This window comes from Ursus arctos, unplaced genomic scaffold (genome assembly GCF_023065955.2).
Source record: "Ursus arctos isolate Adak ecotype North America unplaced genomic scaffold, UrsArc2.0 scaffold_14, whole genome shotgun sequence".
Lineage (NCBI taxonomy): Eukaryota > Metazoa > Chordata > Mammalia > Carnivora > Ursidae > Ursus > Ursus arctos.
This window is the reverse complement of record NW_026622808.1, coordinates 19,865,768-19,881,200: the sequence shown is the minus strand read 5'-3', so window position 1 is coordinate 19,881,200 and position 15,433 is coordinate 19,865,768. Positions and strand designations below refer to the sequence as shown.

Genomic DNA, 15,433 nt, shown 5'->3' with positions numbered 1-15,433 from the left:
ATTACATTTATCATGAAACTTTTTATAAAGTTCAGAAGAGCAAAACAATACGTTGATTGGGCATAATCGGTACGTGGTGATACTATTTTTCAAAAGAGAAAGAGCACTTTATATTCTTTAGGTCTTTGAATCTGCACATGTTCCTGAATTAAGTATTCCAGCCATGGGCAACTGAGGCATAGAGAGGCTATCACACACCAAACTCAAGGCTGGCCTTCAGAACTTGAACCTTTATCTGAGCTGGGGTTACCAGCCTGGGCAGGCCATGGGGTGACTGTCATCTCTCCATCTGGTCGGAAAGCCACCCACCACTCTGCTCTAGGGCCCTGCCCGCCTGGATCCAGGCAGGCTCGGAGGCAGTGCTGTCCCGGGCCCTGTGCATCCACCTGCAGCCAGCACTGGGCAGGGAAATACCGCTGGAGCAGCGACAGCTGCAGGGCATCCCCACTGTCTCCCTGCTCCTGGATCTGGAGGGCCACAATGAGCCCACAGCCCTGGCCAGGCCCAATCTGGTGGCTGAAGTGGGCAGCTGTGTCTAGAAGCAGGGCAGCCAAGTAGGCCACTTCCTGGGGCCCCCAGTCTCCCACTAGGTACTCCTCCAGGCCATCCAGCAGCAGGAGGGAGGGGGCTGGGCCCCGGGCCTCATGGGCAGAGCACAAAAGCTGAAGAAGTTCATGGGTTGAGGGTGGGTACTGGAAGCGGATCTTCTAGAGAGAGGAAAAAAGGAAAAGACCAGATTCAGCTCAGGAAGCCAAGCTCCCTGCTATACCTGTTTTCCTGCTCCGTACACTTTCCAGCACTAGGCTCTCAGGCCCCAGATAACTGGTTCCAGAGAGAAGCTGCTGAGAGTGGTTGAATACTCTTCTATTTGTACCCACCCCCTTTTTTTATATAAAAATATTTTATTTTTAGGTAATCTTCACACCGAAGGAAGGGCTCGAATTTATAAACCTGGGATCAAGAGTCGCATGCTCTACCAACTGAACCAGCCAGGCACCCCCCACCCCCTTTTTTTATCCTGCATTTATCACTCCCCTATTAGCTGAGAGCAGGTATGGTTTTTTTGCCAGGTCTCTAAGGCAATGTTCCCACGGAAAACCTCCTGATTGGCTCCAAAAGAAAAGCCGGTGTCCAGACAAGACACTGGTTTAGCCCTACCTCTTACCCACCCCTTTGGGGCGTCTCCTTTCGCTAAGCTCCGCCCCCTCAGGGAACGGTTTCCCAATCGTAACAACGGTTCCTATGGTCCCGCCCCACCCTCCCCCCACCGCTCATTCATGACTCCGCCCCACAATGGCCGCTCAGAATCGCTCTTCCTTCGTCCCCTCCATTGGTCTGTCTACCTGTCACTCAATCCTCAATCCGCTCAGGTACTAACTAGTCCGCCTTCGGTCCCACCCCTCGGTTACCTGTAGCCGCAGGGGGTCGAGCGCTGCTCCCCTCCCGCGGGGCAGGCTTTGAAGAGGCCTCCGGGTCAGGAAGAGGACGGGACCTCGGCCCTCTCCTGCCGCTTCCAGGGCCGCCGTGAATAGCAGCGCCGTCTTTCCAGACCCTGGACCGCCAAGCAGCAGCAAAGGCGGCCCAGCCTCAGTTGTGTATTCCTCGGACTCTGCCGAGCTGCCCAGGTTTAGCGCCCGCCTCAGCGCCTCCGCCATTCGCAACATACTTCTGTCCAATCAGCGCCCCGTTCCTGCCCTTAATCCCGCCTAAACCGAGGTCTCATTGGTTACAATGCACTTAGCTTCTCCATTGGTTCATGGATCTGCCATCAAAGTTAGATTGGCTTTTACTAGCTCCTGCCCCGGTGAAGGGGGAAATAACTTAGTTTGAGGGAAGGGGGATGGAGGAGTTTGAGGGAGAAAAGCCCCTTACTTTGCGCAAGTCGGCTGAGGAAAGCAGCACGAATATTATTGTGAACTAATCAGCTAATCAGACAAATATAAGGGTCGAGAGTTGAAGGAAACAGGCCCTAATCACTGACACATTACTTAAAGTCTAGCCTCAGTCTGCTCACCTGTACAATGGAGCTCATGATATCGCAGAGGAATATTGTGATGGATGTGTCTGTGTGTGTTTCTGCTGATGTCACCCAATGACAATCGAGAAGGTGAGTGATGGAGGAGCTTGTGTGCTTCTTTCTCTTCACCTTAGTATTGGCACAAGCTCGCGTTGGAGGCTGCAGACTCGGGAACGTTCGTGGGCAAAACATCAGCAGCCGTCTCTGAGGGTCTGTGAGAAGAGGAGTCTCACCTGGCTTCCTCTTTGGCCTGGGGGCTCCTTGGGTTTTACTTGGGATGAGGGAGACGGGCATGACCATAGACCAAAGAAGGTGGCAGGAGAGACAAAGACACAGGGGGTGGGAGACTAAAGGACAGCCAAGGCAGAGACCTTGCCTGGTTCACTTAGGTATCTCCAGCGTCCAGAACAGTGACTAGATCATTGCAAATTCTCAATATATGCTTGTTAAACGAATGAATGAAGAAAGGAAGATAGAACTGATGAGAAACTGGGAAAGGAGGAGAAACAAGGTGAGTGGTTAAGTGATGGCTGGCTGGATCTCCTCACCCAGACTTCGCCCCAGAGCTGCCACTCACCCCTGTCGCCCTGGCAACTCTGTCTCCTGGTAACTTCAAAGTGGTGCTGTTGCCAGGAGACCCAGGGGCGGGGCGGAACTGATATTTCCTGGGCTTTCTCTCTCTGGGGCCAGAAAACAGATCCACAACATCCCCCAATACACCCACCCACACAGCCAGCACCTCCACACCCCCCTGCACACACGTGCGCGCGCGCGCATACACACACACACACACACACACACACCATGGCATCTCTGCATATATTCTGCTTCCAGAACCCCCATCACCCACGTGTTCGCAGCCCTCTCCTATCTTGACACAAAGCATCCCATGCACACTTTTTCCCACATTTACTTCCCCACACCCTTAGCCTTGCACACACACTTAAACACACTCTGATACAACCATACCATTGCTATTACACACACACACACACATGCACACACATAGATACATTTCCTTTCGGCTAATGTGCCTGCCGCTCTTTCTACACACACACACACACACACACACACACACACACGAAGCACACTGTTACACTCCTTGTCCAACGCACCATCTCAATCCCCCCCAACAGATGCACAAACCATGATTCACCTCACTTTGCAACACTCCAAATGCACAAGCACCCAGTAGTGACACCAGTGCCACATAGTCGTGCAGTTACATACACAGGAGCATAACCAGCACAGCCCCACTGTACTCGATATTCCCTTGCTGAGAGCACTCAGGTCCCAAATATCTCTGTGGCTCATTTTCCCACTCCATTCAGGTCTTGGTCAAATATCACCTACTCTGAGAGGCTTTCCCCGATCACCTGTGTAAAAGTGTGTGCCCTACACTAACTGCTTATCCATCTTTATTTCTTTTCAAATAACTTATAATTTCCAATGTTATGTCTTTATTGACTCTCTCATCACTAGAATGTCAGCTTCACCAGGGAGATTCTTTCTTTTGTTCATTGCTCGGCCCTCAGCTCCTAGAATGGCACCAGCACACAGCAGGTGCTCATAAATATAGACTGAGTACGTTGGCAGAGATGCAGATGTTTGGCATATTTCTTGTACACATAGTACTTCTTTCTCTCACTTCTCAGATGCCTGTCTTCATGTCCTGATGGAAGGACCCTTACTGTAGAGAAGCTTCCAGGAGGAGGGAGGACCAAAGTGTGAGGGGACAGGGGAGTGGACAGCTCAGAGTCAGTCTGTGCTTCTCCCTCGTTTTTCAGCACCAAGTGATTAATTTATTCATTTAATAAAATTTTATTGAGCATCTACTGTGTGCCAGGCACTGTTCTAGGCACCAGGGCTCCAGCAGTGAAAAGACAACTAAGGGGGCACCTGGGTGGCTCTGTCGGTTGAGCGTCTGCCTTCGGCTCAGGTCTTGATCTTGGGGTCCTGGGATTGAGCCCCACATCAGGCTCCCTACTCAGCAAGGAGTCTGCTTCTCCCTCTCCCTTGCCCTTTCCCCCCACTCATGCTCTCTCTCTCAAATAAATAAATAAAAATCTTAAAAAAAAAAAAGACAACTAAGTCTGTGTCCTTGTGGAGCTCACATCCTAGTGAGAGAGAAGATAATGTCCACTAAGCATAATGAAGAGTTTAAATAGTCTGTGAGTGGATGACAAGTGTATGCAAAAAAATTTTGCACGGGGGAAAAAAATTCTGGAAGGACCAGTTGTTTGCTTTTTGCATTTTGAAATAGGGTGGTAGAGGCAGGCCTCACTGAGAAGGTGACACTTAATTAAAGGCTTGAAGTTGCTGAGGGAACGAACCATGTAGATGCGTGGGGAAGAGCATTCCGAGCGGTGGCACCTTTAAGTGCAAAGGCCCTGAGGCACTGGGAGAACTTTGGCTTCTACCAGGATACATGGGGAGACACAAGAGCGTTTGAGCAGAGGAAGGTTGTGGTCTGACTTACATTATAAACCAGAACTCGATTTTGGTTGAGTTAGAGATTCTGTGGGACCTACAGGGGCATATCGAGAAGTCTTTTGAATAAGTACGTATACCTCAGTCTGGATTTTCTACCTAAAATTATCCATCCTGGGATGAGGGTGTGAACAAGGCGAGGCCAGCTGTCTCCACCCTCTCTAGCAGGCCCAAATGCTTTTTTGTGTCTGGCAACCCCCACTTTCTCCTTTCTTGGCCAGCACTTAATTTCAGGACCGCGGACAGCGCTAGCTGCCTGCGCTGGCATGCTGTCCGCTGTGCTGAAGTTTTGTTTCTTTCCTGGGCCGAGTGGAGGTAGCTGTGGGACAGAAGGAACCATGGCTCTCAGGGGTGTGATCCCTGAAAATAGGAGCTCTGTTTGGTGAAGAAGGGGGCTCCATGATTCTATCCTCCTCTGCTTAAGCCTTCTCATGCCCCCATATCATTTCCCACGGCCCACAATCAGCCCCATCACCTATCCCACCTCCTCTCCCTTTATCTGCCTCCTCCCTGGCTCACCTGAGCAGCACAGGCCTCCTCACTGTTTCCTGAACACAGCGGGCCGGTTCCCACCTCAGGGCTTTCGTGCTTGCTGTTCCCTCTGCCTCGAACGTTCCTTCCCCCCGCCATATTTACATGACTCTCTCCTCCCTCCTTCATGCCTCTTTATTTTTTTTTAAGATTTTATTTATTTATTTGACAGAGAGACAGCCAGTGAGAGAGGGAACACAAGCAGGGGGAGTGGGAGAGGAAGAAGCAGCCTCCTAGCGGAGAAGCCTGATGTGGGGCTCGACCCCAGAACACCAGGATCACGCCCTGAGCCGAAGGCAGACGCTTAACGACTGCGCGACCCAGGCGCCCCTTTCATGCCTCTTTAAATTGCAAACTCTGTCCCCATCCCAAAGTTCTCCCATTGTCTTCTCTAGCTTGAATGTTTTCCTATCACTTATCAATATCTAATATATCAGAGATCCCAAACTCTGACCTAAACCCTTGATCCTAGAGTTTGGAATTCAGAATTTTTCAGATTTTTTTTTTAAAGGTACTATGGTATAATACTATGTATCATGTAACATCCCTAGTGGGGCCTGGGATAGCACCTCAAAATCAAACACTTTCCTTTATCTGCAATGAAACGTAAGCATATTCACATCTAGTTCAATAAATAAAAGCTATAATAACCTTATGTCAGTAAAGGCCAGGTTTTGCCACAAATGGGTTATGAAAAAATTTTGGTTTTCAGACCTTTTTGGAATTTGGAATTGTGAATCTGTATCTAGCTTATTTATTTTATTGTCTGTCTCTCACATATTAGAATGTTAGCTCTCTGATGCAGAAATTTGTGTCCATTCTGTTCACTGCTACAGCCCCTGTGCCTACTACGCAGCATGTGGCACACAGTAGGTGATACACAGTGTTTGCTGAATGCATGCATGCATGAATGAATGAATGAATGAATGAATGAATAGAATGGGGGGGGGAGGAAAGCAGTTAACCCTTTCCTGATTCCTGAATGACTCCATGCCCCGAATGGCCTGTTTGAAGCCCTTCAGAGCCACAGTGGGCTGTGGGGAGGTCTGTGCCTCCATGCCCCTCCTACCCTCCTGGTTTCCACTGGGTCCTCAAGGTTTGGGTCTCAGCACAATGTCACAATCAGAACCCCTGCTCCCATCCATGCAGCCAGGGGGTTGGCATGGGGGCTTCTAGAGCCCTTGCCCTATTCCCTGTGTCCTCTGCACCCTGGCCATAGTCAGAAACAGGCCACCTGCCTGCAGGAGACAGTCATGTGAGGCCCCTCACCATCTGTTTGTGTGCCTTACATGCTTGTGGGGACTGTCTGCATTTGACAGATGAAGAAACAATACAACAGAGAGGTTAATTAACTTTCCTGAGGTTATGCAACCAGGAGATGCTGAGCCAGGATGCAAGTCGCTGGCTCAATGACCCCGCACTGCTTTTCCATAATCACTCTCAGATCCACTGTGACAATAAACGCACTCCCAGTCTCACCTTACCTACATACCAACAATCAAATTCTTCCACACTCCAACACCTGGGGGAGGAGGAAGGCAGGTGGCCAAACTTCTGTTACAAACAGGTCTTTATTAAAGATAAGGAGGGGGCAGGAAAGGGGGGCAGTGTCTCCTCTGCCCACTGCCTTTGGCTGCCTGGGGCAGGGGAGCCCTCTCTGCTCCATCCATGCCCCCCCCCCCCCATGATGGCACATTTGCAGGAGGCTGGGGCCCGGGGCAGGGGGCAGTGTAAAGAACAAGGGCAGATTCCAAGGCAAAAAAAAGTCCCTTCCCATAGCCCTAATAAGAAGGGTTTGGGGCGACCTGGGCACAGACAAGGGGAGACACAGCACCCTGAACCCCAAAACCTCTGAACTGGGGCAAGCCCTGTATAAGTTGGGAGTTAGGAGGGACTGAGTGAGAGGTTGCACATGGGGAGGGGCTGAGAGAGGAAGGGGTGCCCCAAGGACCCTGCCATGGGGGAGCCTGCCCCCCATGCTCCAGCTGGACTCTCTGGATCTGAGAGAGGACCCGATGACAAAGGATGACCCCATCTCCCTCTTCTCCTTTGCTCGTACTTAGACATTGGCGGTCCCCCAATGACTGGAATCATACCCACCCATCCTAGAAATTCTGAAAACCAAGGACTCCTATTGGTTGTTCAGACGCTGAACACTAACTGGAGTTACCCTCTTGCCTGAGGATTCTAAGACGTGAGGGGAGGCTCCCACGGGCTGGAGTAAACTCCTTTTAAGTAGAAATTTTAGAACTGGGGGCTCCCATTGGCTAAGCAATGGCCAATGGGGTCAAGTTTTGGCCCTTAAAAGAGTAATCCTAGGGGCAAGGGCCCACCTCCCAGTTATGCCCACTTGGGTGTCTCAGAGGGCAAGAGAGGCAGGGGGCCCCTCAACTGTCCTTCCAGCCAGCCTCTAATGCCTAGGCCTGGCTGGTTTGTGCACAGAGGGCTTTGGCACTCACATGGCACACGCACACACACGTGTGGCAGGGAAGGAATGGGGACCTGGCAGATTCTGGGAGGGTGGTGGGGCCTCACAACAGGTGGTCACGGCTGGCAAACAGGTAAGGGCTGAAGTTGTCCCGGTGGAAGGGGGAGGGATAGAGTCCACTAAGGGTGTACAGGTCCCGCAGCAGGGGTGTGGGCAGCAGCAACTTCCGACCACGTCCACCACCCCCACCCGGCCCCCCAGGCCCAGGGGAGGAGGGTGAGGGGCCCTGGCTGGGCGTTGGTGCTGGCAGGGGCAGGGGCAGGGGCAGGGGCGTCGGCTCAGACCTCAATCGAGGGCGGGGCACACGGGGCGACGAACACATGGCTGGAGCCCTGGAGGACACGCAGCTGGGGATCAGGTGGCCACGGCGGGCACAGTTCTGCGACTCTGGGGGTCAGGGTCAGAGGTCAGGGGATCAGAAAGCTTGGGAGAGGGCCACGAGAGCATAGGCGAGACCTCTGTGGCAGTGACTGCGACCTGGAAGTCCCCCCGGTTATCCCCCCACTCCCTCGACACTCACTGGATGGGGTGAGCCGTGCCGGTGTCGAATGCGGCCTGCAGGCTTCGGGTTCCTGAGACAAAGAGGCAGAGGGAAGGGGCTAGTGGCCCCCTGGGCCCCGCTGGCCACAGCCATGAGGGGCTCATTAGGCAGAAAGCCGGTGGAAAAGACAACTAGAGTTTTTGGGATTAACCATAACACACCCTTCTATTTTGTGTGACTGTCCCCCAGGACCTAGGTCCACAGAGACAAGCAATCCCTCTACCTCCCCATGGCCTGGAGACCCCCACCTCTTGCCTGACTTCCTGCCTCCTTGGTCCCCCTCCACCCACCACCCTCTCCAGCCGGGAGCAGACCCCGGCCCCCCTTACCTGGGCCACACTTAACTTTTCGAGGGGGCTTTCCATGGTGGGGGCTTGGCCCAGGTCCTCCCAGGGGGAGAGCCTTCGGCCAGAGGGCCGCCGGCTCTGGAAGTTGTGTACAACACAGGTGACCTGGGACAGAGTGAGAGGGGCATGTTGAGACCTGAAGCCAATAATGTGGGAGTAGCGTAAATACCATCCCCATTTTTCAGGTAAGGAAACTGAGGCTCAGGTTTTCAGTTAACATTTTTCCAGTACGTTTACGTGCCAGGCATTGTTCTTTCCACCTTACTAAGAGGTAGGTACTATTATTATTTATTCCACAGGGCCGTGACTAGGGTGAGGCAAGTAAAGCCAAGTGGTGCAAAGGCAGGATCTGATCCTGTCTTTTAAGTTTTTGATATTTTGGACATTATGTGTTTTTGCATTAATTTCGGCTTTTAAAAATATCTCATTAAAACATTTATCTTGATTCCTGAGTGTCTTGGTGGCCCTTTAAATTCTGCACTCAAAGCAAGGACCTCACTCTACTTACCCTGGTCCCGGTCCTGTCATCCCATTCCACAGGTGAGAACATCCAGGCAGGGTAAGATTAAGGGACTCGCCCAAGGTCACACAGAGTCCACACCCTTCACTATCGTGTGGTCCAGCTTCTTGGGTCAGAATGCTGATAGAGGGTCTCCCATACTGGAATGGATGGCAAGGTGGCTCACCAGAAAGGTTGCGATGGCAGCGCCTGTCAGGAAGCCCGCCAACACGTCGGACCAGTGGTTGCGGTACTCGGCCACACGGACCACGCCCACCAGGAAGGCGGGGCACAGCAGGGCCAGGCAGAGGGAGGGCTTGACCAGGCGGGAGCCCTTCACGCGGAACACGAGAGTCACGTACATCTGTGGGAGCCAGACCAGTCAGGGGACGCATGGCAGCACAGTTGCCGAACCCAAGTGGATATTGCCTTCCGGGCTAGAGGGCGTGGCCAGAATCCCTGGGAATGGCCTTGGGCCCGAGGCTGTGGCCAGGGGCTCCGGGGAACAGAGCCAGGGGCACAGGAGTTCGAGGATGAAGTCGTGAACTCCCAGCGGTCCCTTGCAGGGATGGGGGCGTGGCCAGGGCACCAAAAAGCAGTGGACAGAGTCTGGGGCCCAGGTCTCCCCAGGACTAGTCACAGATCGGGAAAGATGCTTGCTAGGTTAGCGTACAGTCTCAGAACCAGAGAGTGGAGTCAAGGCCCAAGGAGGCAGGTCCAGGAACTCCAGGAGGTAGAATCCCCAAACCCCAGGGACCCATTGCCAAGAACAGAAACTAGTCCTGGACTCCAGAAAAACGAGTCAAAGCAACAGGAGGTGTGAACCAAGGAAAAGCTGGGGACAGAGGTAGTCCCAGTGGGTCAAGTCGGGGGCGTGGCCAGATCTAGAAAGGGCAAGGACAAAGCGGGGGTGGGGGTGGGGAAGGGGTCCTCTCTCCTGGGCTCCAGGAGACCGAGTTGAAAGCCCACCCTCCCAGTCTCCCAGCCAATATTTAGGGACCTGTAGCATCATGGGGACATGGCTAGGCTGCAGGGAATGGAGTGCAGTGCTCCAGGAACAGTGTTTTGGTCCCATTGGTTGGCATTCCTGGGCCAGGGGGCGTGGCCAGACCCCAAAGAGGCAGTCAAGAACAGAGCAATAAACTCAGACTCCGGGCAGGCATCAGGCCAGCCAAGGAGGGGGGGTCACCCTAGGGACAGTGTCGCAGCACTGCGGCGTGACTTTACCCTGGGAAGGAATCAGAGGTTCCAGCCCAGAGTGGCCTCCTTGCCCACTGGCTGCCCCCCACTTTTGTGCCCCTATTCTGGGGCTCACCGCTGTGTAGGTGACCGCATAGGCGCAAAGAGCAGCATCCTTGCAGGGGAAGGCACGGCGCGCAGCGGCCACGAGGCTGGGGCTGCCGGCACAGGCACCCTGGTCGGTGACGAAGCGGTCGGGCCCTGGCCTGTCGGGCGAGGGTGGTGGGCAGCCCAGGGCCGTGTAGTTGGGGCGGCACACTGACAGGAAGTGCGGCGTCGGGTTGCCGGTCACCACCTGCCCCGCATTGGCGAAGATGGTCGTGGTGAAGAGGCCGAAGGAGTAGACCCCTGGGGGTGGGGTGGGAGAGGGAATTCATGCTGGGCCCCTGATACCCCAGGGGCCCTCCTCCTGTGAGCCCCTATGGCTCATCTGGGCACCTTGTTCCTGTGACCATCATTAAAGCACAGCTGAGGATCCCCCTAAAGCCATATCCCATATTGCTGGGCCAAGGTCCTCTCCCCTTGGGCCCACCGTGATGGTACTCTGAGCCTCTTGCTTCTGTCCCCCTTGGGTTACTACCATGTCAGGAGTGGGTCCTCCCCTGAAACCCCAATATAGCTGGGCTGGAGTCCTCAACAGCAGGACATCAGGATCGGGCCCATACCTCGAACTGCCAAGGACCATCCTGATGGCATTTCTGAGCCTCTTTACGCCTGCCCTGGACTGTTATTGAGTTGATCACTTTTTCCCTGGATCAACAATCACCCACAGCTAGGTCTCCGGCCCTCTGTCATAGGGACCATCACTTTGGATGAGCTCTGCCCTTCTCCTACACCATGGGCTGGGACTGCACAGCGGGGTCTCATTTTCCTGTTTGGAGTGGGGTGAGGGGTGGGCTGGTCTTTGGCCTGGACCTATGTCCCCCTTTTCTGCCTTGAGACTCTCCTTGTAGTAATCTGGGGCCCTCACCATTGCCGCCATGGTTGGCCTAAGCCCCACCATTGTCCCTAGAACCTCCGTTGTGCCTGGCCTTACCTACATCCCTCTTTGCCTCATGAGGTCACTGTCATGGCAGTTCTAGGGCCTCTTCCCCATAAAATCCCTATTGCGGCTGAATCTGGCCCGTATCTCCTTTGCATAGCTGACCCTCTGGCCACATCACTCACCCAGGAAGCGGACCAGCCTCCGCAGTGGGGGGCTGAAGCGGCAGCAGGCCCCAGACACGATGGTGCTCTCCCCGATGATGGGGATGGCTGAGGGCGGCGCGGGGAAAAAGGCACGCGCCAGCTCCCCCAGCAGGATCTGTGGGCAAGATCAAGGCAGGGTCTTCCTGGCCTTCAAATCCAACCCTTCACCCACCTCCACCTGGCCCTCCTGCCGCCTGGGTCTGACCAAGGCTACCCCCAGTCTCACCGTAAGGGTGGGCCCAGCAGTGACCAGGGCATAGATGAGTGCAGGAGGCGCTCGGCTGGCAGCCTCGGGCCCTGGGTAAGGCTTGGCGTAGGTGCTGTCATAGCAGAAGAACCCCTGGGTGTGTACGGGGAAGGTGTCTGTGAACTCCAGGCGGTAAGCAAGCAGGACCACGATGCCCAGGAGCACTGACTGCCACCCGGTAATGGGAGGGGGACAGAGAGAGAAGAGACAGGGTCAGGTCCAAGCTGGGGCCATGGTGAGAGACACAGAGATGGAGAGAGACTGAGATGGGGAGGAGAGATGGAGAGATCAAGACTGAGGGAGGTACAAAGGGTGAGAGAGACAGAGAGAAGCTGGGAATGGTCTGGGCCTGGGAGACACAGAGACAGAAAGAGAAGACTGAAGGGGAGGGGAGGAGAAAAAGAAGGGACTAGTAAAATGCAAAAGACAGAGGAGGTAGGATGGGGGAGAGCAAGTGAGGACTGGCCAGGGCTCAGACAGAGAGAGGGGTCAGCAGGGGCGGGGGGGGGGGCACAGGCCAACAGGGGGAAAGATAATGCTACTAGTAGAAGTGCTAGCAGCTCCCAGAAGTACAACCCTTACTGGGGACAGGAATCATACTAAGCCCCTCCCGTGAATTAATACATCTTACCTTCGTAACTGCCCTAGGAGAAAGGGACTCTGATTAAGCCTATTTGAGAGCCTAGGGAACTGTGGCTCAAGGGGGTATGGTTGGTACCCAGAGCTCTGCGGTAAGGGTAGGCAGAGCAGGCTTGGAATGCCGGGAGTGTCACTTCTGAACGCGCCTCCTCCCCGCTGAGGGTCTGGGAGTGAGTCTGGGGGGCGAACGGGCAGGGGGGAGAGTTACTGGGTTCCTCACCTCCACGAAGACAAAGCAGGGAATGATGGAGAAGCTCCTCTTCGACTGAGGTCTCCCTCCTGCCATGGTGAAGGCCGGGCCTGTGGAGGTGGGGAGGGAATGGGACGGCCAGGGCGGAGCCTAGGGGGAGGCTCTGGTCACCTGCCTGCGTAGAGTCCTCTGGCCACACCATGATCCCCCCCACCCCAGGCCCCAGAACTACTACAAAGGAGCCCTGGCTCCACCCACTAAGCCTTCTGGCCATGACTCTGAATATCCAGGATCCTGCCCATGGGAGGCCTGCCCTGACACAACCAGCTCACTCATCCTCTGCCGGGGATCCCAGAGATTCTGTAGTGGTCTTCTCCCCCCACAGCCCACATGCCTTTTAGGAGGGTCTCTCCTCCTTACCATACAGGTCACCTCCCTTCAGCCTTTGGAAGAGACTTCTCCAGCTTAATGGACCCCTCCCCCCCAGAGAAGGGCCCATTTAGAAGCATCTTCACTCCCACTGGCTTTTAGGAGACCCCATCCTCTTTCCCTATGTGCTTTATAAGGGACCCCATGCTCTGTGTCCCCCACCCCCACCAGGTTCCTCCTCTGAGTCCCTTCCCCCATGGCCCACAGGGGCCTCTCTCTCCTGTCCCCATGGGCTGCGCCTGACTGGTTCGGGCTGATGGCCAGGCCCTCCTTCTATCCCAGCTGCCACCCCCTCTCCCCCTCCTCCCAGCCTGTCTGCCTCTCTGTATCATGAGAGGGCTATCTTCTCCCAACAAGCCCCCTCTCCCCCCAGTCTAACCTCAGTCCCCAGCACTGAGGGGCCAACAGGGCCACACCTGCTCGACCCATTCTCCCAGGCTGACCTCACCTGTGAAAGGGCCCTATGGCTTCCCACAGGCCTCCGCCACACCCACAGACTCACAGCCGCTCCTGGCGGCCAGCAGGGCAGGGATGGTCAACCCCATTGCACAGATGTGGAAACTGAGGCCCAGGAAGGTGAGGGTAGGCACTCTGGGTCCAGTGCCCCATCCACGCAGCTTGCTCTGCAGTGTGACATGTGGGGTGAGGGTCACCAGAGATCTCAGATGCCCATGTGGCCACGGCCCCTCACCCTTCCAGAGACACAATCACACATGCTGGCACCCTTAGAGTACACAATTCAGCCACAGCCTCCATCCCAAACACCACACCACACACACAAACATATGCACACACACACACACACACACACACACACACACACAGTACAGCGTTTGTCCATCCCACCAAAAAGGATCCAGTGCCTGCTGTGTTGCAGGCACTTTGCTTGTGCTGAACAAGACAGGCCTGCTCATTCAGACAGGTGCCCAACACCCACTACACACAACTGTACACTCACACACATGGCACAGTGTGCACACGGCCTGTCACAGACACCCACACAGATCAAACTCCCCCCCCCCACAAACACACACAGTCACAGGGACACAAGAAAAGGTCCTTCATACACTTCACAGCCCCACATACAGCCCCACACAAGCACTCACCTCACCATCACCAGGGACAGCCTCAGGGCTGCCAACACACTTGAGAGTTACATCAAAAAGAGTCACCGCACACAATGGGGGTCACAAACCGGTCACGGCAGCGTCACACCCCCAATTACCAGGCACTCCGACACAGCCACACACATTAACAGTCTCTCATCCACACTGACGCTCACTGGAGATACGATGTCATCCACAAGCTCAGCCACATGGCCACACAAGGGCACATACATGGACCATGACACGGATTTGCACACCAAGCCACACGAGAAAGGCGCATGATCACAGCCACACACTGAGACATAAAAATGGGCCCCCACACACCATCAGAAGGAACACACAATGGCAGTCATATGCACACAACCGTACAGACACCAAGACAGCCCCACACAGCCACAGTGATAGCAGTCACAACAACACAGCCACACACACCCTCGGAGTGACACCCATGATGACAGCCACACAATGACAGCCACAGGAGAGTCACACACACACCACACAGACCACACAGGCATCCCCAAAGCCACACAATTACAGTTATACAACCACACACTGACACAAAATGACAACCACACAATTACAGTCACCCTCACCAACGCCGCTTGACTTCTCCGGCCCGGGGTTCCCTCTCCACGCTCCCCTCCCCGAGCCCCGTTCTCAAGCCCCAGCTCACTGCCTCCCCTCCCCCTCCCTGCGCCGGACCCACAAGGGACCCGAACAGCAGGAGCTGAACCCTGGCGGGACAGACAGACCGAGGGTGTCTGCCCGCGAGAGGGGGTGCCGGGAGCGCCCCAAGCCCCTCTCCCTCACCGGCTCGAGGCTGTCACGGTCTGAGCCCCCGCTCCGCTTAGACGTCACCCGGGTGGCAGTACGAACGGACGGACGGCAGGCCCCGCGGGCGGACACAGAGATGGGAGACGCCGTCGGCCCGGCAGCGCCGCGCAGACTCAGGGAAGGGGAGAGGGGCGGGGCCTGCGGGCGTCTCATTTGCATAACCCCGTGGGGCGGGGACTCGCGTCGTCTCATTAGCATGGTCCGGGGCGGGGCCTCTGTTGCTCTTGGGGGCCCGGAGAGTGTTAAGACAAATTTGGGAGGGAATGAAGGATGCAGGTTGAGGGAGAACTAGGCGGTGGGGGCGCTGAAGGGAAGAGGAGGGCCGGGTGAGAGCGTGACCCTGGACCTCGGACCCTCCCTCCCCGTGCCTCAGTTTCCCCTTTGGGGCAGTAGACTAGAGCACCAGGGCCCCCCAGAAAGGAGCTCCGGTGGCTAGTGTGAAAGAGCCTGTCTGGATACTCATATCTGGACAGTCTGACCCCTGACCTTGTTATATATTAAATTTGGCCTCACACTGTCCCCTGACCCTAAGTCTACACATTCTGAACCGCCTCTGGGGTCCCCACACCCTCCCCAATACTGGAAAGTAAACTGGGTGTGGGTGTGGTCATTCTCAGGCACAGGAGGCAGCAGGAGCAACAGTCCACA

At 55.1% G+C, this 15,433-nt stretch overlaps 2 protein-coding genes across 2 annotated transcripts; both read right to left on the bottom strand.

Annotated features, from left to right (window-relative positions):
• Window positions 1-6: 6 nt before the first annotated feature.
• On the bottom strand, window positions 7-1,667 carry SWSAP1 (SWIM-type zinc finger 7 associated protein 1). The gene is made up of 2 exons (XM_026481465.4): window positions 1,410-1,667; window positions 7-707 (listed from the first exon to the last, which is right to left on the bottom strand). The coding sequence occupies exons 1-2, from the start codon at window positions 1,662-1,664 to the stop codon at window positions 204-206; spliced, it is 759 nt and encodes a 252-aa protein (XP_026337250.2). The 5' UTR covers window positions 1,665-1,667; the 3' UTR covers window positions 7-203.
• A 4,923-nt stretch (window positions 1,668-6,590) lies between these two features.
• On the bottom strand, window positions 6,591-15,365 carry PLPPR2 (phospholipid phosphatase related 2). Its single transcript, XM_026481459.4, has 10 exons — window positions 14,762-15,365; window positions 13,294-13,468; window positions 12,447-12,526; window positions 11,567-11,755; window positions 11,320-11,455; window positions 10,229-10,500; window positions 9,101-9,277; window positions 8,397-8,519; window positions 8,047-8,098; window positions 6,591-7,913 (listed from the first exon to the last, which is right to left on the bottom strand). Exons 3-10 carry the CDS (start codon window positions 12,510-12,512, stop codon window positions 7,570-7,572), a joined length of 1,359 nt encoding a protein of 452 aa, XP_026337244.1. The 5' UTR covers window positions 12,513-12,526; window positions 13,294-13,468; window positions 14,762-15,365; the 3' UTR covers window positions 6,591-7,569.
• Between the last annotated feature and the right edge of the window lie 68 nt (window positions 15,366-15,433).

Excerpts from the sequence above, each read along its gene's own strand:
- PLPPR2 (XM_026481459.4), bottom strand. The coding sequence starts at position 12,512 with ATGGCAGGAGGGAGACCTCAGTCGAAGAGGAGCTTCTCCATCATTCCC. Across the intron at positions 11,456-11,566 it reads CTGCTGGGCCCACCCTTACG|ATCCTGCTGGGGGAGCTGGC; the intron begins GTGAGACTGGGG and ends TCTTGCCCACAG. Across the intron at positions 8,099-8,396 it reads AAAAGTTAAGTGTGGCCCAG|GAACCCGAAGCCTGCAGGCC; the intron begins GTAAGGGGGGCC and ends TCTTTGTCTCAG.
- SWSAP1 (XM_026481465.4), bottom strand. The coding sequence starts at position 1,664 with ATGTTGCGAATGGCGGAGGCGCTGAGGCGGGCGCTAAACCTGGGCAGC. Across the intron at positions 708-1,409 it reads TCGACCCCCTGCGGCTACAG|AAGATCCGCTTCCAGTACCC; the intron begins GTAACCGAGGGG and ends TCCTCTCTCTAG.